This window comes from Sitophilus oryzae, unplaced genomic scaffold (assembly GCF_002938485.1).
Source record: "Sitophilus oryzae breed Bouriz unplaced genomic scaffold, Soryzae_2.0 scaffold_813_pilon_pilon, whole genome shotgun sequence".
Classification (NCBI taxonomy): domain Eukaryota; kingdom Metazoa; phylum Arthropoda; class Insecta; order Coleoptera; family Curculionidae; genus Sitophilus; species Sitophilus oryzae.
The window spans coordinates 2,517,308-2,540,252 of record NW_022147432.1 but is presented as its reverse complement, the minus strand read 5'-3'; the positions used below and the strand labels follow the sequence as shown (position 1 = coordinate 2,540,252).

General features: G+C 32.2%; 2 protein-coding genes across 3 annotated transcripts; one reads left to right on the top strand and one right to left on the bottom strand.

The window, feature by feature from the left end:
- Positions 1 to 10,393: 10,393 nt before the first annotated feature.
- Positions 10,394 to 11,202, bottom strand: LOC115889341 (ADP-ribosylation factor-like protein 6). Its single transcript, XM_030909319.1, has 2 exons — positions 10,888 to 11,202; positions 10,394 to 10,835 (listed from the first exon to the last, which is right to left on the bottom strand). Exons 1-2 carry the CDS (start codon positions 11,063 to 11,065, stop codon positions 10,444 to 10,446), a joined length of 570 nt encoding a protein of 189 aa, XP_030765179.1. The 5' UTR covers positions 11,066 to 11,202; the 3' UTR covers positions 10,394 to 10,443.
- Positions 11,203 to 13,743: 2,541 nt separating this feature from the next.
- LOC115889319 (protein CASC3) lies at positions 13,744 to 22,353 on the top strand. 2 transcript variants are annotated; one of them, XM_030909284.1, is made up of 11 exons: positions 13,744 to 14,044; positions 14,187 to 14,340; positions 14,393 to 14,540; positions 14,593 to 14,790; positions 15,270 to 15,409; positions 15,471 to 15,552; positions 15,606 to 15,779; positions 15,839 to 16,022; positions 16,080 to 16,260; positions 18,440 to 18,735; positions 21,622 to 22,353. In XM_030909284.1, the coding sequence occupies exons 1-11, from the start codon at positions 13,988 to 13,990 to the stop codon at positions 21,820 to 21,822; spliced, it is 1,815 nt and encodes a 604-aa protein (XP_030765144.1). In that variant the 5' UTR covers positions 13,744 to 13,987; the 3' UTR covers positions 21,823 to 22,353. The 2 variants fall into 2 exon arrangements, with proteins under 2 accessions (XP_030765144.1, XP_030765143.1); XM_030909283.1 differs by having other exon boundaries at positions 15,270 to 15,418; positions 21,622 to 22,352.
- Positions 22,354 to 22,945: the final 592 nt, after the last annotated feature.

The window sequence follows — 22,945 nt, the reverse complement described above, 5'->3', positions numbered from 1 at the left end:
TACTTAGCTGTAAATATGGTAATCGTATATCATACAGGATGTTTAAAATTTTACGCCAAACTTTGTAAAATATAATATAATTTTTCTTCTTTTTTTATCCTGTATATTATTTTTTCAATAGATCGAAAATTAAAAAATGAACATTTTTTGTATTTAGGGCATTTCAAAGTTTTTAACGGTTTCGCAGATATTCTCAGTTTTATATTTCATATGGCATTTTCCATAGTAAATTTTTATCAAAGCCTGATTTATCAAAGCCATGATTTTTTTCTCGTATTTTACCGTTGAGAGAGCCATATGAAATAATACTGCGTGTATCTGCGAAACCATTAAAAATTTTGAAATACTTTAAATACAAAAAATGTTTATTTTTTAATACTCCATTTAATAAAAAAATAATATACAGGGTGTTCCATTTAAAAAAAAAACGAAGAAACATTATTTTATATTTTAGAAAGTTTGGCGTAAAATTTTGAATATCCTGTATGATTTAAGATTGCGATATTTATAGCAAAGTTAAGTATGAACCATCTAAAGTAAACACCTAATATAGTTTTGATTTCAGGACAGTTCTTTTATTTGTAATATTATTTTTAATGAAGGTTGAAATATATATATATATATATATATATATATATATATATATATATATATATATATATATATATATATATATATATATATACATAGGTGTGTTTCAAAACAACTGCGCTATATACAGGGTGTTTCAAAACAACTGCGAAAAACTTCAGGGGGTGATTCCTTGTTCAAAATAAAGGGTAGTTTGCTTCATAAAGGTTGGGTCAAAAGTCAACCATTAGGGAGATATCGCGGTACAAAGATGGCGGAAAAATAATGTTTTTATTTTTTATCTTGAAAACGAAAAGAGATAGACTAATGAAATTTTACGGAAGCATTACTGTTATGAAAACACACTTTCTGGTAATTTTTTCACTTTTTTAAAATGAGTGGAAGGGGTTGAAATAAACTACCCCTATCATTCTCGTTAACGAAATTTAAAGAAAAATCTTTTCAAACACATGCAAAAAAATTAATTTGGATAGTTTAGTTTATTTAGAAACTTTTTTATCTCTTGTATTTTTTTTATAAAACTAACCGATTTGAAATTAAAAAATAAAATGTAAAGCATTACATGTCAGGACTAAAAATATTTTTAGATTAAGAATCTAGTGATAATAATGATAATAATAATAATCTAGATAATAACGTATTGCAGTAGGGTAATGTCAAATAAAACAATATTAGAAACATCCTAAAAAGTGACAGCGGCCGACTAGATTTTTTCCTAAAAAAAATTACAGCTGCCCACTAGATTCTTTATCTAAAAATGTTTTTTGTCCTAAGATGTAATGCTTTACATTTTATTTTTTAATTTCAAATCGGTGAGTTTTATCAAAAAAACACAAGAGATAAAAAAGTTTCTAAATAAACTAAACTATCAAAATTAATTTCTTTTGCATGTGTTTGATAAGATTTTTCTTTAAATTTCATTAACAAGAATGATAGGGGTAGTTTATTTCAACCCCTTCCACTCATTTTAAAAAAGTGAAAAAATTACCAGAAAGTGTGTTTTTAACAGTAATGCTTCCGTAAAATTTCATTAGTCTATCTCTTTCGTTTTCAAGATAAAAATAAAAAATATTATTTTTCCGCCATCTTTGTACCGCGATATCTCCCTAATGGTTGACTTCTTTGACCCAACGTTTATGAAGCAAACTACCCTTTATTTTGAACAAGGAATCACCCCTGAAGTTTTACAACATTTGTTTATAAAATATATATATATATATATATATATATATATATATATATATATATATATATATATATATATATATATATATATATATATATATATATATATATATATATATATATATATATATATATATATATATACAGGGTGTTCCATTAAGGGAGGTCACCGGCCATATCTCGGAAACTACTGGGTATAGGAAGTCAGGAAAAAATTCTTAAGACTAAAATGACCATGAGAAAATCTGGAAATTATTTTTAAGTTCCGCATTTTACCGCAAGAGGCGCAATTGGTAGGGTGAATAACAAAATTCAAGTTTTCTTGAAAATTCTCATATTGAGCTATAACTTTAATAACAGCATTAGAAAACCTGAAAAATCCGCATGAATTCTGTCTGAGGCTCATTGGCGTACCGACCTTAATAAGGGTGGGGAAGCTCTTGAACGTCTCAGTATTTAAAACTCTGTATCTTCTAAACGACTTATCCGATTTCAGCAAACTTAGGTTTGTTTGAAAGAGAAATGTAAGCGTTTTCAAATACTCAATCCACTGCTACCCAATAGTTACAAATTAAATTGCTAGAGGGCGCAATTTCCAATAATAACAGTTTTTTGATTTTGTCACGAAAATTTAAATCATACGGTATAATTTTGATGTCATATTCGGAAAGTAGATTAAATTTGCAACAAAAACGTTTAGACCGCAATTCGATATCTTCATTCGTTTCAGAATTATTGCCGGAAGAATACTTTATAACGCTTTAATTTGAAGAAATGGTTGTTTTCATAGTTTCGTAAGGTTAAACTTTGAATTGATAACAATTAGTTTTCATTTGTCATATTCCGTGCCTCCATTCGCACTTTACCTAGGCTTAGGACTAGTCCAAATCATGTAAAAGGCAAAATTTGGAGCGTGCTTAAAGGCCAACGGGCCACAACAAAACAACAATAATACCAGTATTAAAGTTTTTAAGGAAGCAATAGAAAGACTATTATAATTTTTTTTTTTTTTTATATATAAAAACCTCAACAACCATAAAATTAGACAAAAAATTTCATGAAATGCTTTACCTACCACGAAACTATGAAAACAAGCATTTTTTTTTAAATCAAAGCGTTATAAAGTATTCTTCCGGCAATAATTCTGAAACGAATGAAGATATCGAATTGCGGTCTAAACGTTTTTTGTTGCAAATTTAATCTACTTTCCGAATATGACATCAAAATTATACCGTATGATTTAAATTTTCGTGACAAAATCAAAAAAAAACTGTTATTATTGGAAATTGCGCCCTCTGGCAATTTAATTTGTAACTATTTGGTAGCAGTGGATTGGGTATTTGAAAACATACATTTCTCTTTCAAACAAGCCTAAGTTTGCTGAAATCGGATAAGTCGTTTTAAGGTCGGTACGCCAATGAGCCTCAGAGAGAATTTATGCGGAATTTTTCAGGCTTTCTAACGATGTTATTAAAGTTATAGCTCAATATGAGAATTTTCGAGAAAACTTGAATTGTATTATTCACCCTACCAATTGCGCCTCTTGCGGTAAAATACGGAACTTAAAAATAATTTCCAGGATTTTCTCATGGTCATTTTAGTCTTTAGAATTTTTTTCCTGACTTCCTATACCCAGTAGTTTCCGAGATATAACCGGTGACCTCTTAATGGCACCCTGTATACCTGTATATATATATATATATATATATATATATATATATATTTTTTTTTTTTCTCACACTGTTAGTGGTAGTTCTAGTCCATGTCCGGGCTGTAACCAGCCAAGGGCACGACGAATATTGTCAATAAGGTGAGACAATTCTTCGAATAATTCCGACGGTACCAAGCACAACTGCTTTTTGCATCCACATTATGGTGTTGTTCGGGAGGTTTAGTTCTTTGATATGTTGGTTTGTCATTTTGTGCACAAGTCCATTGGCACTTATTATTAACGGTACTATAATCACCTTCCGCAGTTCCCAGATTGCTTTTATTTCCTGAGAAAGTGCAGCGTACTTGTTTATCTTATCTGCATAGGCTTTAGCCACGTTATAATCCTGCGGTACTGAGAAGTCGATTATGATGGCGGTTTTTTCAGGTTTATTCCATATTACCATATCGGGTTTATTATGTTCTACTCCTATATCTGTTTCTACTGTAAAGTCCCAGTATATCTTGGTGGTGTTATTCTCTAATACAGCTTTTGGAACGTACATGTGGTGGGGGGTAAATGTGTCAAGGAGGCCCTTATTCAGGCATACCAACTGGTGCACTACTTTTCCCATGTTATTATGTCTTTCTAGGTATCTGGTCCCGGCTATTTTACTGCATCCAGAAGACAAGTGCTGTACAGACTCCTCACTAATATTACACAAACGACATTTTGTGTTTTCAACTTGTTGTTTTAATATATACCGTGCATATGTTCGGGTTTTTACTACTTGGTCTTGAATGGATAGTATTGCGCCTTCGGTTCCTGGGAAGAGGTATCCAGCTGTTAGGTAGGTATTTGAGGCCTTGAAATCCACATCTTCTTGGTGTAAGGAGGCGTAAAATCTGCCATGCAGTTCTTTACTCTGCCAGCGCTGTTTCATCTGTCCAGCAAGATTTACAGCTTCCGGTTCTTGGTCGCTAGCCAGGTTGAGTGATGTATAGTTTTTATCTAAGACTCGTATGCTTTTATACACAGGTGCATTGTTGGTGAGTAAATATTTTCGTAATTTCTGTCTTTCTTCCTGGCTAGCAGACTCTAAACTGATTAGTCCTCGACCCCCTTCATCCCTAGGTAAGTACAACCTTTCTATGGCCGAGTTTGGGTGTAGTATGCCATGCTTTGTAAGTAGAGATCTAATTTTCCGGTCCAGTCTTTCTAGATCCGTTTTTGACCACGTGAGTATGCCGGCGGTATATGTTAGCACCGGTACTGCCCAGATGTTGTATGCAGTAAACTTATTTTTGGCATCGAGTTGTGTTTTTAATATTTTATTTGTTCTTCGTACCAATTCCTTTTCGGCCTGCTCTTTATTGTCTTTCTGTTTCAGCTCGTAGGTTTGTTGTATGCCTAAATATTTGTATGAAGTCTCCGCTCCCAAATTTCGAATTTCGCTTCCGTCCGCTAGCGTGATGTCTGCGCTTTCAGTTAGCTTTCCCCTCTTTATATGGATAGTCGCACATTTATCGAGCCCAAACCTCATACAAATACCCTGGCTGAAACTTCTGACCAGCTCAAGCTGTCCCTCAAGCTGCTCTCGACTTTTTGCATACAACTTGAGGTCATCCATGTAAAATAGATGTGTAAGCTTCGTTCGGTCGTCAATCTTGTATCCGTATGCGCTTCGGTTTAGCATGTTACTCAACGGGTTCATAGCGAGACAAAACCACAAGGGACTCAAGCTGTCTCCCTGGAATATTCCTCTCTGGATGGGGATTTCTCTGGTCTTGTAAGAGTTGGTATTTCCTCTAACTAATAGTGTGGTGCGCCATGAACCCATTAGGTGCCGGAGTAGGTCGATGGTTTGCTCATTAATTTTATAGATTTTCAAAATCTCCATCAGCCAGGAATGAGGAACCGAGTCAAATGCCTTCTGGTAATCAATCCAGGCAACAGAGAGGTTTCTTTGACGTTTTCTTGCCTGCATGGTGGCAATGTTGTCTATAATCAGCAGTTCCTTACACCCTCTTCCTTTATGCTTGCAACCATTTTGCTCCCAGGACATAATATTATTTTGTTTTAGATGACAATTGAGTTTATGGCATAAAATAGATGTTAAAATTTTATATGCAGATGGAAGGCATGTTATCGGCCTATAGTTATTTGGCTTGGCTAAATCACCTTTCTTAGGCAACATATGTGTTTCCCCCTGCGTGAAGTATATGGGTATGCTGTTTGGGTCTCTCATAGCATTTTGAATAAGGCGTGCGAGTGGTTCGTGTGAATTTGATAACGCCTTCCACCAGTAATTGTGGATCCCGTCCATTCCCGGCGCTGTCCAGTTTTTCATCCGTTTTACTGTGGCTTGCACGTCGTCTTTCGATACTGTGATGTTGGGCATCTCCGTGTATTTTTCCGAATTCTCCTTTTCGATGTTAATCCACTGTGCTTTCCGATCGTGTTGGATGTTTTCAGCCCAAATTTCTGACCAGAATTCTGTCATCTCAGTCTCTTTTGGGAGTTCATGTTGTTCATCAGTGATTTCGGCCTCAAGATTTCGGAAGAACAGTCTTTGATTATTGTTGAAGAGTGTGTTTTGTTTACATCTTAGTGTTCTTTTATGGTATCTTTTCAGTCTTTTTCCAAGAGCAGCTATTTTTTGTTTTAGAGTCTCCGCTCTTTGTATCAATGTTTGCTCCAGTAAAAGGGTCCCTGGTTTCACCTTAAGTTTACGCGCGCACGTTTTAATTTTCTTAACAAGTTTTCGGCTAGGTTGTTGGGTACTGAGATAACTATGAATTATTCCTATTTCCTTTCGGTAGTTCGATATTTTTGTTTCCAACCGTTTTTTCCATGGGGGGCTCTGGGGTTCTCCTCCAGGCGAATTATATTTATCCTGCTTCAGAATTTTACAGGTTAGTGTAGCTGCGCAGTAAACTTTATGACAGAGATTCTCAAGGCTGTCCGCTTCATTAAAATATTTTTCTAGAGCAGTATTAATTGAGGTGATGGTGGTTTTACATTCAGCATTCATTTTGAGTCTTGGTATTTTTGGCCTTGTACCCATCGGTATCCCTTCATAGTTTTGATTGGCTTCCTGAAACATGAGCAATATATTCTCCTGTTCTTCTATTCGCTGTATGGAGGGAGGAGGGAGGAGGAGGAGGAGGAGGGAGGAGGAATCTTTGGTAGGATTAAAGGTTAGGACATGACTTCTCTCTGAAAAAGGAGTGTGAGAGCAAATCAAGGCTCGCGTGGGCAGGAACGCATTCCTGAAGTAGGTCTAACCCACCACCGGGATCGTAGGAGTGTACCTACCCGCTACCCCTATATATATATATATATAATATATATATATATATATATATATATATATATATATATATATATATATATATATATATATATATATATATATATATATATATATATATATATATATATATATATATATATATATATATATATATATATTGAGTATATATATATATATATATATATATATATATATATATATATATATATATATATATATATATATATATATATATATGTATATATATATTTTTTTGTTTTCACTCTTGGCTTTAGGTCGTTGGGGTTGCAAAGATGTTTCTAGATTTTGTTCATTATTTTTTATTTTTGTGACGACGTTTCGACAGTATATGTCTTTTCAAGCCTCTTTAAGTACATAAAAACAGTCAGTTAAAATCAATAAGATAAAATGTCAAACTAAAGGGTCTTACCTTGAACGTAGATTCTTACAGAGTTAAAATTTGTTAAACTGGACAACACAATAACACATATTAACTATTGTTTTTAATTGTTTTTGGACATTACACTTTACTACGAGCACGTACGTATTTCCTTGCAGATCGCTCTGTATAAACCACATTTATCGGTTCAATACCCGATGTCTACTGTTCTTAGTGCGTTAGAGGATCGACAGATATATTTTGCTTAGATTTTTTAGGTCTTTTTTATCATTTACCGCATTTTTGTTTTTTTGTATCTCCACCATTTCATAAAATTCTCTCTTTTTTTGGTGATTTTCTGTTTTTAAAATTTTAGTTTTATTAAAATCGAATGTATGATTTTCTGTTGACACATGATTTGTGAGGGCAGTTACATTTTTTTATCATACTTGTGCCCTTTCAGTCTATTTTCTAACCATTGAGAAGTTTGTCCTATGTAAACTTGGGCGCAGTTCGAACATGGAATTTCATATATAACATTGCTTCGTTTGTTTAACGGTGTTACAGATTTTAGTTTAGAGAAATTATTAGCTAACAAGTTATGTGCTTTATGACAAATCGTTATATTATACTTTCTGTGTAACCCTTGTAATTGTTGAGACAACCCATTTACGAAGGGGAGCGCAATATATCGTGTATCTTTTTAATGTTTTATTTTCTATTTGATTTTGATTGTTTTTTGTGTTTAAGAAATTTTGGAGTCTATCTTTGAATATTTTGTTTATTAGTTTTTGTGGATGGTTATTTTCTTTTAATGCATTTTTTTTTTTTTTTATTGCAGCATCTCTATATTCTGGGTCGGATAGACGAATTGATCTGTCCGCCAAGCCAATTATCACCGATCTTTTTGGTTAGCTGGATGGTTAGATAAAAATTGAGATATCTTGAGGACCAAGTTTTCTTTGTATACCATTCGGTTTTTATGGTTTGATTGGTATGATGTAAAAGTAATATCTAAGAAGTTAATTTTTTATCGTTCTCTATTTCTGACGTAAATTGAATATGTTTATTATAGGCATTAAATTTTTCTTCTATATACCTAATTTTTTCTTTTGGTATAGCTGTTAGACAGTCATCAACATACCGATAAAAAAAGGGTATTTCAAAATCGATATCAGATAGAACTGTACTCTCCAAGTGTTCCATAACCATTTGCGCTGCAACACTAGAAATCGACGCCCCCATTGCACAACCCTCAATCTGCTTATAAATTTGGTCTTTAAAAAATCTAAGCAAAATATATCTGTCGATCCTCTAACGCACTAAGAACAGTAGACATCGGGTATTGAACCGATAAATGTGGTTTATACAGAGCGATCTGCAAGGAAATACGTACGTGCTCGTAGTAAAGTGTAATGTCCAAAAACAATTAAAAACAATAGTTAATATGTGTTATTGTGTTGTCCAGTTTAACAAATTTTAACTCTGTAAGAATCTACGTTCAAGGTAAGACCTTTTAGTTTGACATTTTATCTTATTGATTTTAACTGACTGTTTTTATGTACTTAAAGAGGCTTGAAAAAGACATATACTGTCGAAACGTCGTCACAAAATAAAAAAATAATGAACAAAATCTAGAAACATCTTTGCAACCCCAACGACCTAAAGCCAAGAGTGAAAACAAAAAAATATATAGTATACAGGTCAAAGAAACGAAACGAAAAAAAAAAAAAAAATGTATATATATATATATATATATAGTGTCCGTTTTTCGTGCCTGTGTGTGTTTAAGAATAATTTTAGGCATTATTGACAAAAAATTTAATGTACTTCTATAGATAGTTTCTATAGCTACATATTATATTTTTTAAAGAGTAAATTACAACACTCATTTTTTTTATTTTATTCATTTTATTTTTGCTGTAAAGGACGGCAAGGGACAACACTCCCTTGGATGCGCCAGTGGGCTTAGGGGAGACCAGAGCAAAAGGCGATTAGCATGTAATTTCCCGTTTCACATAATGTGTTTTTAATATTTGGCTCTAAACGCCAGATGCCTAACAGATGTCGCCCAGTTTCCAGAATTCTGAAATAAGAAGAAATAGTCGTTTTTTGGAATAAAACATACAATTACAAGTCAAGGCACTATTTCTAGAAAAAAAAAGTGCATTACTTTTTTTTTAATATTTTTTAAAAGTACAAAAATTAAGTAAGTAAATACTAACATAATGTGATTAAAAATTTTATTTGTTCATTGAAAGTATTGATTGAAATCAACGGAAAATAAAAATTAAAAAGAACTCCTTACCTCCTTTTTATTAATAAGAATATAAAAATATTTAGTGTATAACAATCAATTCAGAATTGTAGATGTAAGTAACGTTGATGTCACGATGATATAATCAGAAACACCAAAAATCACACGAAAATGGGACACTCATTTAATAGTTTTTGAAATAGTTCTTCTTACAAATTTTCAATATTTTCCAACATTTTCTTGTTTTCTCAATATATTACTCATGGTTTACCGATAATTACAGTATTTTCCGAACATAGAAATATGTATAATATGATAAAAAAAACGGCGCTGGCGATGGCTATGAAATAAAGATCGCTGTCATTTTATATGTAAAATTATATGGAAAAGGTTATCGATCGTCATTTCCAAGCCAACTGGATGCCGTTTTTTTTTCTAGATCATACGGTATTATAGAAACACTATTTTTTTTCAAAAGAATTATCGTTGAATAATCTGCGCTCCAGTATTACTAAATTTTATAAGTACACTAAATATAAATAGTTTGATTTATATTAATTTCGAAATATAAACATTCTACCGTATTATCGAAAAAGAAACGGCGTTCAATTGGCTTGGAAATGATGATCGATAACATTCCCCATATAATTTTACATATAAATTAACAGCGATCTTTATTTCATAGCCATCGCTGACGTAGTTTTTTTTTTCGATCATATTATACCGTAAGATCGAAAAAAAAGCGGCGTCCAATTGGCTTGGAAGTGACGATCGATGACATTCCCCATATAATTTTACATATAAAATGACAGCGATCTTCATTTCATAGCCATCGCTGACGCCGTTTTTTTTTTCGATCATATGTATATCATTAATTGGAAAGTAATTAAAATTCACAAGTTGGCCAAAACAAAAAGCGACAAAATTTATAACATTTGTAAATCGCTAAGGTACGTGCTGTTGTTTTTGTGCGTTAATTTTTATCTACATGAATAGTAAAAATGACATTAAACATTAAAGATATGCAGTATTTTATTATTACTTTCAATAAAATTTAGTTTGTATTAGTTCTTCACACTTAATAATTCTCTGATTTGCTGCGTCAACCATTCTACTCCTTCTTGTAAACCTTCACCAGTTAAAGCATTACTAGCCGAGATATGCCAAGGTTTATCCATGATTTTGTCCAGACCCAAAGCTGCTGCTATTTTAACGCTACTCAGGGCTTCTTTGCAGTCCATTTTATTGGCGAAGAACAGAATAGGTATTTTCTTTTGGCAAATGTCGGGGTGCTGAAGAAGAAGGTCTAACTCCTCTTTAACTACAACTAATCTTAACCGGTCACTGCTATCTATTACGAAAATGATTCCATGGCAGTCTTTGTAATAATGTTCCCATAGATCTCTGTATCTTCCATGGCCAGACATATCAAAGGCAGTGAAGGCTAGATTTTGTTCTAAAAAAACATGCCACGGTAACCGTTAAATTGTAAATATATTTTATTTTACTTTGGAATCTTTCCACGCTAAATCCAACAGTAGGTACAATATCAGTGACTTTATCATCATCACTTTTAAAATTGTTCACTACAGTGGATTTTCCACTATTGTTCAAGCCCACTACTAGAACATTTACTTCTTTTCGTCCAACACCTAGAAAACTAACTAATTTTTGAAATAAACCCATTGTGCAATATTTGTAATAAATATAATTCACTAAATCTAGGTATATGTTTGTAAATAACTTATTAATTAATTTTTAAGCCTATCTCAACCATAAAATAATTAACTAGACCAAGTGACTAAATTTAACTGTTTATTTGTAGTCTGGTTGTGCTCGTTGCTACGACAAAAATAATTCTTTTGACTTATCTTTTATTCGATTAATTCTAGATTAAATAAAATTTGATATTATATTATTATCATTTCTCTGTCATTTATTTCCTTTAACAATTTAATTAAAATCAAAATAAAATAATTTTGGTCCTGAAATTTTGAATTTATTTTAAAATTATGTGCTGCCATCTTTTAATCAATAGAATTATTAAAAACACACAATGAGCTGAAGTGAGCCAGTGCCTTCTATTAAAAGATCAGCCTACGGGCGGACTTTTGTTTACTTCATCAGCTGTACATACTTAGATATTGGGTTAGATTCCGTTTCATATTTTGTCGGTTGATTTTTGGTTTTAACTCTTTGATTTTTGGTATTATTTATTATAGTAGTGCAAAAAACTAATTATTTTGGTGTTGAAGTGACATAAACTACTACCAGATATATGGTCACTCTCGGTTTCGCATAAAAAAATAGAAATTTTAAAAATTACACGTTGTGTAAGTGATTTAACCTAAAAGTGCCCATACATTTTTTACTTATCGTGATTTTTGTGTGTGTTTTTTAAGACTCTAACAATTCATCAATAAAGCTTAAGTGGAGTGTGTTTTTGGTGCTATGCCTCATCTTTGTTGTGTTCCTGGTGGAAAGGATAGTTACTAAGGATAGTTATTATACTAGGCAGCCTAAAGTGTCCGGAAGAGCAAGAAAAGTGGGTACGAGTTATAAATCAAGAGAATTTTATTGAAAATATCTTTAATAAATTTAAAAATAATATTCTCCCATGATGGTATTAATGAAAACTGGACAATTATGTTTATTTTATTCATATTGTGGAATCTCCACTCCAAGTGTTGCTGGTTCAGCTTCGATAGATTCAAACACGTAAGTAGGTATTATGATCTAGGGAAAAATAAAAGAATATGTGTATTAGAGATCATGAAAAAGATTATTATTTTGAGTTCATATTTTAAAAAAGATTTTTGTAAAGACAAGACTGATACAGTTTAAAAGAAGAATGTGTTTTTGTTTAATAATATATAATGTATGTTAAGCATAACATATATTTGTTCAGTAATTTTTAATGAATAGTATTGATTATTTATAATACCAAATTAATATCAAATATTTAAGTGATGGCTGAATACAATATGAATAAAATAACAATAAAATTGGTATATTTGCATAATACAAAATTACAAAATTAAGTTTTAAGAATAAAGGTGTTACTAAAAATACTAAGAAATTCATATTTCTTTGTTTTAATTGGTCTAATGTTATTTACATTTTACGTAAGAATTATACCGTATCATCGAAAAAAATCGGCGTCTAGTTGGCTTGGAAATGAACATCGATGACATTCCCTAAATAACTGTACACATAAAATAATTAACTAGAATTTTACAATCTTGGAAAATTTGATATTCTTGATCCTTGATTCTAAATATTCTAAATTTTTGGATTTTCTTGGAATTTAGGTTCGGGAAAAACGCTGATTGATTTTTCATTTGGTTTTTCATTATTTTTATTTGGTTTTAAAAAAAACGGTTCGGCTAACATTATAGCCTCCATCAGTGTTGTGTCATATGAAAAAAATAGTGTCGAATATAATCCAAAAAATTGCATAAAAAATATTCACACCACGCACATAATGTTTACTGCGTACTCCATAGTCAATGTAGATAATTTTAGTGTTAAGAATAATAATTTTAAAAAATATGTGGTCATCTTTTGATAAGTTTATATTAGTTTATTAATTGCAGTAAACATTATGAGGTGTGAATTATATTGTATATGTAATTTTTGGATTATATTCGACACTATTTTTTTCTCATATGACACAACACTGTGAAGGCTATAGTTAGCCGAAACGTTTTTAAAACAAATAAAATAATGAAAACAAATGAAAACTTAATCAGCGTTTTTCCCGAACCTAAAATCCCAGAAAATGAAAAATTTTAGAATAATTTAACATATAAAATGCCAGCGATCTTCATTTCATAGCCATCGCTGACGCCTTTTTAGATAATATTGTATTATTTGTAAATATAATTTTTCGAACATTGATACTTGCAAAATATACATATAAATTTTGTGAATGCAAATAATAATACATCACTATTAGTAAATATTAAATGTTTTTGTTAAATTAGATCGATTTTCAAACCCCAAAATTTAAAATATATTTACATTTTACCCATTATCTTATGTACCTATACATTATTTGTACATTGTAAAAACATTTGCTGCATTTGTATGGTTCATAGTTTATTTGCCAAAAGTATTTATTACTATAAATAGGTATATATGTTGTAGTTATTAACTGTATATTATGTATATTTCATTTAAACTATATCATTTTTAAAATACAAACCAAAAATCTGAGGAATAATTATGTTTTCCATGTATTCTACAACATATTTATTAATCCGTTATATCTAACTAGCGTGACGTCATAAATCTCGCCCGCAGGCTGATCTTTTAATAGAAGGCACTGAGTGAGCCACCGAGACAAAAATAGAAATACGAACATAACCACAATTCGTTGACATAAGACTTATAAGACATAAGTTCATAAGCTGATACTTTTTATTTTTTATCAGAATATTTTTTATAAATTCTCAGAAGTACATTAAAATGCTTTATCTCTTTTTGATATGGGGAAAATAAAATAATATCTAAAGAAACGTTGAAACGTTAGATACTTTTAATCGAAATCTAAACAAAACGTTTTCTTCCACAAAGTAGCATTTTTTCTTAAAATAAGAGCCTGTTATGGACAATGCCAACGAAACCGTGATTTGCGAAGCCAAGGACCCGGTGAAAAGCCAGGTAAAAGACAAAAGTGAAAGATCTATTAATCTGGGTCGCGTATTTGTAAAGTGGAGCACCTTCACCGCATTGAATGTTTTCACCTTGATACTTGTCTACACCATTAAACATTTAAAGTTTGACAAGAATCATGATTTTACAGGAAAATCCCGAAATTTCCACGGCAGTGATAGATGAAAAGACTTCGCCAGAAAACTCAGAATATGACAGTGTGGATAGTTACAGTGATGAGGAACAACCTGCCATTAAGGCTAGATCAAAAGCCTCAGGACTGGATTCACACTCTGATACAGAAGGTATTTTTTAGATTTACTTTTATCATTCTTTTAATGGTTTATATCATCCTAGGAAGTGTAATTCTTGAACGTGAAGAAGGTGATGGTCAAGAGAGTGCACCTAATAAAAAGGTTGACGATGATGAAGATAAGAAAAATCCCCAATATATTCCGAAAAGAGGCACATTTTATGAACATGATGACAGAACTGCTGCTGATATGTATGTGAACTTTACTTTTGTTTGTTGAGATAAGCTAAAATTTTCATCTTAGAGAAGCTGAAGAACCAGCTGAAGCTGACAAGGACAACAAGAAGAAAGTTTGGCAGGACAAAAAGGAGAAATGGAAGCACGATAGGTTTATTGATCAAGAACAAGCACCTAAGAGTCGTTCTGAACTTGTGGCAATATATGGTTATGATATTAGGAATGAAGATGGACCTCCTCGTGCACGAAGGCGCAGAAGATATGGGTAAGTATTGTATATTTCATTCATTTTTATTTAATACTAGGTCTTTCTCTATTTTGTCTTTTATGCTCTCTAGGAAGTTTAGGTAAGTTTTTAATAATTACGCATTTAATATAATTCAATTATAATTAACAATTACAAAATACAATATGATTAATCAAAACTGGATTGTGGTTACACAAACTGGTTAGCGCACCTAGATGCTTAAGCATCTGTATGTGTAATATATTTCTGTACATTAAATTTAAATAAAATATATAACTGCTACATTAAACATTTTGAACATAATAAAATCTTAGAACAGTAAAGAGCACGAGCATTATAATACATTTAACATTCAATCAATAAGGCCACAAAAGCAGTATTATTCTGAAAAAAATCTTTTTTAAAATCTAATTTAAATACTTGCTATAGACCTTACTGCAGTTGATATAATTTTGGTATTCCTAAAGAAATTTTGATTAAACAAGTCAATTTTTTAGTCGCGGTCCAAATAAATACACAAGAACATGGGAAGATGAAGATGCTTATAATAAACCAGCTCCAGTTAAACCAAGGAAGTCAATACAAAGTCGAGGACCTGCGCGAATGGGCAAGAACAATGAAGAATTTCCTCCCTTAGGTGATGGAGGTAGAGGTCTAAATAATGTAATAATATTTATACTGAAGTTTTACTCTTCTAGATAACAGACAGAGGTCCCAGTCTGTGGAATCAAATCCTGAAGAAGATTATAGGGAAGAGAATAATGTTAAAATTGTGGAGAGGTATAGATGAAAAATTATTTTCTATCGTTTTTTATTTTCATTTTGTTTTATAGACAAGAGAAAAGAGATAAACCGAAAAATCAAAATGTTTATAATGAAAACCAATCTAACGTTAATGATCACTCTGAATATTCACAACAGAATAGATTTAATCAGCCCCATAAGGTAGGCTCTGGAAGGATGATGAAGCAACAAAATAAAAAAGAAATAAAGGACTCCGATTACAAGTAAACAAGCTTGAAGAAACTAAAATTAACTTTTATTATTTTTTTTTTATTTCTTGCAGAGGGTTTACAAACAAAACTAGACAGCAAAGAGGAATGAGAAATGACCAACAGAAAGTGTTACCTCCTCGTAACTTCAGAAAAGATAATAATGAATTTATTCAGAGCCAAAACTTTACTAACAAAAATAATACTCATAATCAGATTGGTGAAATAGAAAAAGAAATGAGTCAAATGAATATTCAGGTAACTTTTTACTGTAGGTTTTAGATTATGTATGATTTAAAATGATTATTTACTTAGGAGGGATCTTTTAAAAATAATAAACAAGGTGGCAGCAGTAATCAGAACAGACAAGCCAGTGTTCCGCCACGTTTACAACAGTCTGAACAGAAAGGGTCTAAGAGATATAGTTCTATGCGACAAAGATCGTTACCGGAAACTGGTACTCCGCCTACAGCGAATTTTAGTTTTTATCCAAGTGGTAAGTCCTCGACAACAGAGCTGCAACAAGTCAGTTTTAAAAACACTTAAAAGCTCAAACGCACTGACGGCCAGGTCGCAGCGCCCAGCCAACGGCCAGGACGCTAGTGCGCGTTGTTTCGATTTAATGACATTATTACGTATGGCAGCGACCAAGTTGCGACCGCTTGGACGTGGCCGTTAGTGCGCGTTGTATCATTTTATTGGTGGTCGTTGGCTGCTCTGAGCTCTAAATCGTAGTCAATTTCAACTTAAAGTTCAAATGTCTAAGTCTTTGACTTAAATCATTTTATTTCAAGTAATTTTTTAAGACTTAAAACAATATAACGTCATTTTTATGACTTAAGTCTATATTTTTGACTTAAATCATGCTGATCTGCAAATTAAGTCAGCAAAATGACAAATCAATATAATTACCCTCAAGTCAAGACAACCAGAATTCAATTTTAGTACCTTTTATTAAATGTTAATATTAATTTTAATGTTATCACCAAAATTGTTTATATAAAATTAAATTGTGTGGTACTTTGTGCTGGATGCCCCATTTTTGTGTGTTTACAGAGTTTCTCGTTTATAAGCAGAGGTACAAAGATCCGGTTTTCACATTACTATGCTACTTTTTATAAAGCTAAAAATGTTACTCACAGATTTGTCCTAGCCCACTTAGTTCCTGAAATAGATACTTAGGCGGGTCCAAAACTGGAGAGTAATAAATTTACAATAAATTTTATTATTTGCAAACAGTCTTATGAGCCACATAAAATAATAGCAATCCTCGTTTATCTTTCCGAAAAACTAACTTTTTATCCGTTAGCGATTCAGATTGTCAGTGTATTTGGTCTTCTGCCGGTTTGCCGCTTGAGAGTTAAAAAAGAAATGCCTCTGTTAAAAACGTGTCATAAAAATATATGAAAAATAAGACTTAAAATTATTAAAAGATTTAGTCTTTTCTAAAACGACTTAAATCTTTTAAAATATTTAGGCCTTTTTTTAATGACTTAAGAGTCCATTTCGCTAGTCCGAAAAAGTAGCAAAATAAGCGTTCGGCATTTAACATCTTGTGTAAAACTGGTTAGGTATTTTTACACAAATGAAGAAGGAATTTAAAGATAAAGGATTATATTATATCCGTATTATAGCACATTTTTAGACAACGTCTTTATTTTTAAGATTTTGATGGTCAAACATCAACAAGATATTCCGTATGTTTGGACTAATTTTTCTAGAAAATAAAGACATAATTTAAAACTCCGTTACAATACGGAAATAGATTGAAGTTTTGTGATTACAGTCATATATAGTTTACATGGTTTTGTAACAAATTGCTCGCTATTTTATGGCAAATGCTAAAGCTGTGCAAACCTTAATCAAGCCTTAATCAAAGCACGTGTGTTTGGAATTTTGGGTGTGGCTTAACACTACAGGATCGGGCTAAGCCAGGCAGATTTCTGAAATATAATATATATTTCCATCGGCCACACACTCGCTTTACCCTACCCCCGGTAGCGACCCGAACAGTACAGCGGAATAGACTTAAGTCTTTTTGTATTTCGGAGTAAAGACTTAAATGACAAATCATTTTAAAAAAAAGCTTCATTCAGATCCTCGAAATCAGTGGAATAAATAAGTAGTTTCAATCAGCCGTAGAAGTTTGTTCACCTAATTTTAATGTAAGCGCTCAGAACGTCATAATTAGTGGTAGTAATTTTCCATTAGTGGAAAAAGATAACAAACTTTTGACTTTTCCACTAATTATACTTCAAAATTTGCAAGGAATGTCATTTTGGCCTTTGATTATCACCCGTCAAGGAAAACTTTGGTTAGAAATCAAAAATTTATTGTTTTGTAAGCTAAATATTATGCTTTCTCTATGAATACAACAGACTACCGCAAGCTGTTGCTGGGATATTTTATCAATTTTAATTTTGTTTTTTAGACATTGTGAATGATCGTAAACTAAAAAGTATAATTGAAACCACTAATTTATTCCACTAATTGGGAGGTTCTGAATGAAGCTTAAAATCTTAAGTCAGCTTTCAAAATATGACTTAAAATCAAACGACTTAAGGCATTAAAATGATTTAAGTCAAAAAAAGATGTAAGTTTTCTGTAAGCTTGCAACTCTGCTCGACGATACTAAAAAATGAACATAAGCTATAAAAATACTTTTATTTTCACAGATTATAACTCTGCTGCTCCTCCGCCCGCCAGTCAGCAGCCGATTCTGACAGCCCCTATACCACCGCCCGCCTTGGTGGCCCAACAGGTGCCGGTGACGGCCGCGCCACCTCTGCTACAGGCACCGTTCCCTCCGGGGGCGGCGTTTCCACCTCAACCCCCACCACAGGCATATCTGCAAGCCGGGCCGCCGCCCCCGTTTATCGCGGCGCCGCCCGCACAACCGCAGATCGTCGGATACGTGGCCGGGGCTCAGCCTCCTTTTGTACAAAGCTACCAGGGCCAGTTCAACGCTGTGGTAAGACTAAATTAGAGATAAGCTAAATTCGCAAACTTTCATATTAGACTGAGAATCCAATCTAGTTTGAATTTTTAGGCAACCAGTATTAATTTAGTTACGATTGTAATGCAAATGTAATTTTGTTGTCTAATGAGTTAAACATAGTCAGTGCCCTGTCACAAATTGGATTCCACTAGTCAAAACAAGACTAAATTATGTGTAATTGCGGAGTTTATAAAGATTTAATTTATTAGAACCTATATGGGCTGCTGATGTAAAAAAACATAAACTAATCAGCTGATCATTGTTTAATAATTCATTATGTCCGAGAATAATCTTAAAGGAATAATAATTAAATTAAATATTTTTTTTAATTTTTAAGTTATATGTACAGACACAATGACATAGGTGCTGCCACCGTCGGAGAATATCGTAAACAACTAGTACTTTCAAATACACGGGTTTAAATGGCGAGAATACGAAACATTTATTATTTAATTTTTCTAAAAGTGTTAGGAAGTATAATTTGTGAAAATTCTAAAAATAAAGTAAATATTTTGATATCTTCAGAACGTCTAACTTGTATTATAATTTATTATTCAATTATTCCAGTTAAAAAAACTTTTTAGATGAGTTCAACTATGGTAGCAAGCATAGTTTTAATCACCGGTTTTGCTAGTGGAGCATAATTGGGGCTATTTCGACTACAACGAATTTTTTTAAAGGTACATAATTATAATTTTAGATGTTCATAAAACATTTAATCACTAGTTGATTAAAAAAAGTATGCCATTAATATTTCAAATTATATTTTATCCTCTCATAGTATACTCGTATGTCTATTTAATTTTTCGATTATGTAACGAGCACTTTGTTTACTCACTTGTTTCGTCGAAATGCTTGAATCCATTTTTGCTTTTGATCAAATCAGTGTGAGAAACTATGAAGCTATAAAATGTTTCGGAAGAGTTGAATATCCGGAAAAGTTGAGTTATTGAATGTTATTGTACCCAACAACGCCCTAATTACGCTCTTTTTTACGCGTTAACATTTTTTCGGCAATTTTATTAACATTGAAATTGTCACAACACAAGACGACACGACGCGCGACGTCTAGTTCGATTTTTTTTTACTTAGTTTTTACTACCCGAAACAGCGTTACATCACACAAACCTCGTACCTGAGTGTTTTATAGTCTCAATAACTGCACTAGCAAAAAACCAAAATACTTAATATTATGACAGAACCACGATTTCAGTATTATTTTAATGCGATCAACATGACGGAAGCGTGAAATCGGTACTGATAATTTCTGATTTTTGTCGTTGCGCGTTGAAGCACTGCGGTCGGAGTTTGTTGAAACCAACTGAAATACTCCAAGCCTATAGGTATTACAATATTTAAATATTAAAATCACAGTCGCAGGGTACGCATACGGTCGCACCAATTTAGAGATCACAATTGCAGTTTCAGTAGGCTACTTGCACAAATTGAAATTTTAGAGTATTTTCAATGCATTTAACGAAAATACTCGTTTTTTTTATTTTTCGCCACTATAAAGGCGAACGCGCACTAAATCGACTTCGCCTGGTCCACTTAACTAAGAGCTATCAGCAGTTTTCACTTTACATAGAAAGAAATGTAACTCGGCTCACTGGTAGAATTTTTTACGTAGAATACAGTGGCGTAGGCTGTTTTTTTACTAAAAAGAATATTTTTGGGAATATACAGGGTGGTCCGAACTGTATTCCGGAATCTTTAGCAGCATATTCTGCAGATAAAAATAAGTAAAAATGTTTGTATACATGTATGTCCTAAAATGCTTAGTTTCAGAAATGCAGGTTATAGTAGTTAGTCATTTTTATTTGGAGATTTTTCCCAATAATTTCTGAAGTAACGTCAATATTTGGATGAAAATTGGTATCTGGGAGTTTTTTGACATGAAAAATTTGATTTTGATGTTAATATGACTCCTACTTGTAGAGGGCGCCACCTATATATATTTTTTAACTGTTTTGAAAAGTAATAACTTTTCATCCTAAATCAGTTAAAAAATATGTAGGTGGTGCCCTCTACAAGTAGGAGTCATACTGACATAAAAATCAAATTTCTCATGTCAAAAAACACCCAAACACCAATTTCCATTCAATTATTATTATTACATTGTTAATTCAAGTTAATCATTATTCTCGAGATTAACCGGGTAATGTCGACATTAACCGGACATCGGACCTTAACCGTAACATATATAATATATATGGTGCCCGGTGGCGTAGAGGTACAGGCTCTCGTCTACCAATCTCAAGGTTGTGGGTTCGAATCCTACACCCGGCATTTTATCATCCGACTATTTTTATTAAAATAAAAATAGTTTGGGTACCTAGGTCGACTCAGTCTTAAATGAGTACTTGGGATTCACAATCGTAGTGCTAGCCACATTACCTTCCTTGTATACCGAACGGCTCTAGCATGGAAAGCTGTACCTCGCTACTCCCAAGGCGTTGAACGCTATATACGGGAGCTATTATATTATTATATTACTTCAATATTTAAAACATACCATTTCCTGATTAGTCCAGTGGTAGACGGTGCGTTTTTGCGACTGCCGCAGAAACACACGGAACCGGCATCGAGCAAACAATTGACAATTTTAAATTTAAGCAACTATCATTGGTTCTTTGAAGTGTCACCCAGTGTAGTCAGCGACAGAACGGGGCTTTACATGCATCCGTCGTCCGTCGTTGTTTTTAATAATTTTATTGGTTTAGTTCAAAAATGACATTTTATACATCAACCTGATTAGTGTGAAGGAACGACGGATCACGCATGACGGATGTATATAAGCTCACCTTAATCTAAATTTTGTTAAAATGTTATAAAAAAATTTTCCAATATCATTTCCAGACTCAGCCTACTGATTTGTACCAACCTCAAGGAGGTATAACGTACTATTCTACGGATCAGCAAGTAATTCAAAGATCCGTACCCCAAAAGAGGCCTAAGGCAGCTATTCCCATTGTGGCGCCTATGGATTTCAAAGAGAACAAAGATCAAAAAGATGGCGTCAGCAGTACGAATGTCAACGAAACTCAGTTGCAAGAATGAATTAGATCCTAGGTTATAGTTGATTTCAAATGAAAAAAAAACGGAATTTTTAAAATAACTTTTTTTATTATTTAATATTATTTTATTAGATCACTATGTCAAGCATGAATCTATGGATTCAATGCAAATTTATTTGAACCATCACTAGTAGGAAATCACTTCCATTTGTTTATAATTAGCACAAACTTTTTTCGGGTATTTTAAATTGTTAAATTGATTTATTATTTTTTTATTTTTTTTATTTCTTCATACCAATATGGCAACTTTTAATCGTGCTCTGTATATTTAACACTGGCTAATATTAAAAACTTTAAGAATTTGTCCTTATTCAAAATGTCATATATGTATATGCATGATATTTAACTGTAAATTATCATAAATTAGTCGGTTTTAAGAACAGTATGCTTTTTTAATTGTGGGAATCTTTAAAAAATAGAATATAAGAATATAAACAATATCATTATACTTATCGTCATATTAGAAATAATTTAAAAAGAGTAGGATAGATATGTTATTTATTTATGTAATGCTAATTATGTATTGAGAATATATTTAGAAAAATATATAAAAAATTTATATAACAAATGTGATTTTTATTAAACAGGAATTTAAAAAGAAAAGTAATTATGGATTTTTTTTTCTACATTAACGGCCACTTGCCTTTCGGCATTCAGCCATCTTTTATGGTAATGGTGTGGATCCGGTGGCTGACCTTGAAACGAGTTATTGCTGCATATAGTCTTAGACACTACGCATGCGCACATCTTCGATGTTGCCAGAGCGTGAGTAATTTTGGAATTATTTTCAGTAGAAAACAAATATGTGCTTTTCAGTGTTTTTTGTCAATATATACCATATGATTGAAAAAACGGCGTTCAGTTGGCTGGGAAATGACGATTAAGGGCATTTCCCATATAAAATGACAGCGATTTTCATTTCATAGTCATCGCTGACGCTATTTTTTTTTTCAATCATAGTACGCGGTATATTATTTATATTATTATTTTAATATTTCGTACAACACGTGAACGCTTATTATGTATTTTCATAGTCAATAAAATTATATAGAAATAAAACTCTAGATTCCTATCTAGATTATTATGCTACGTTTAAAAAGTGCTTT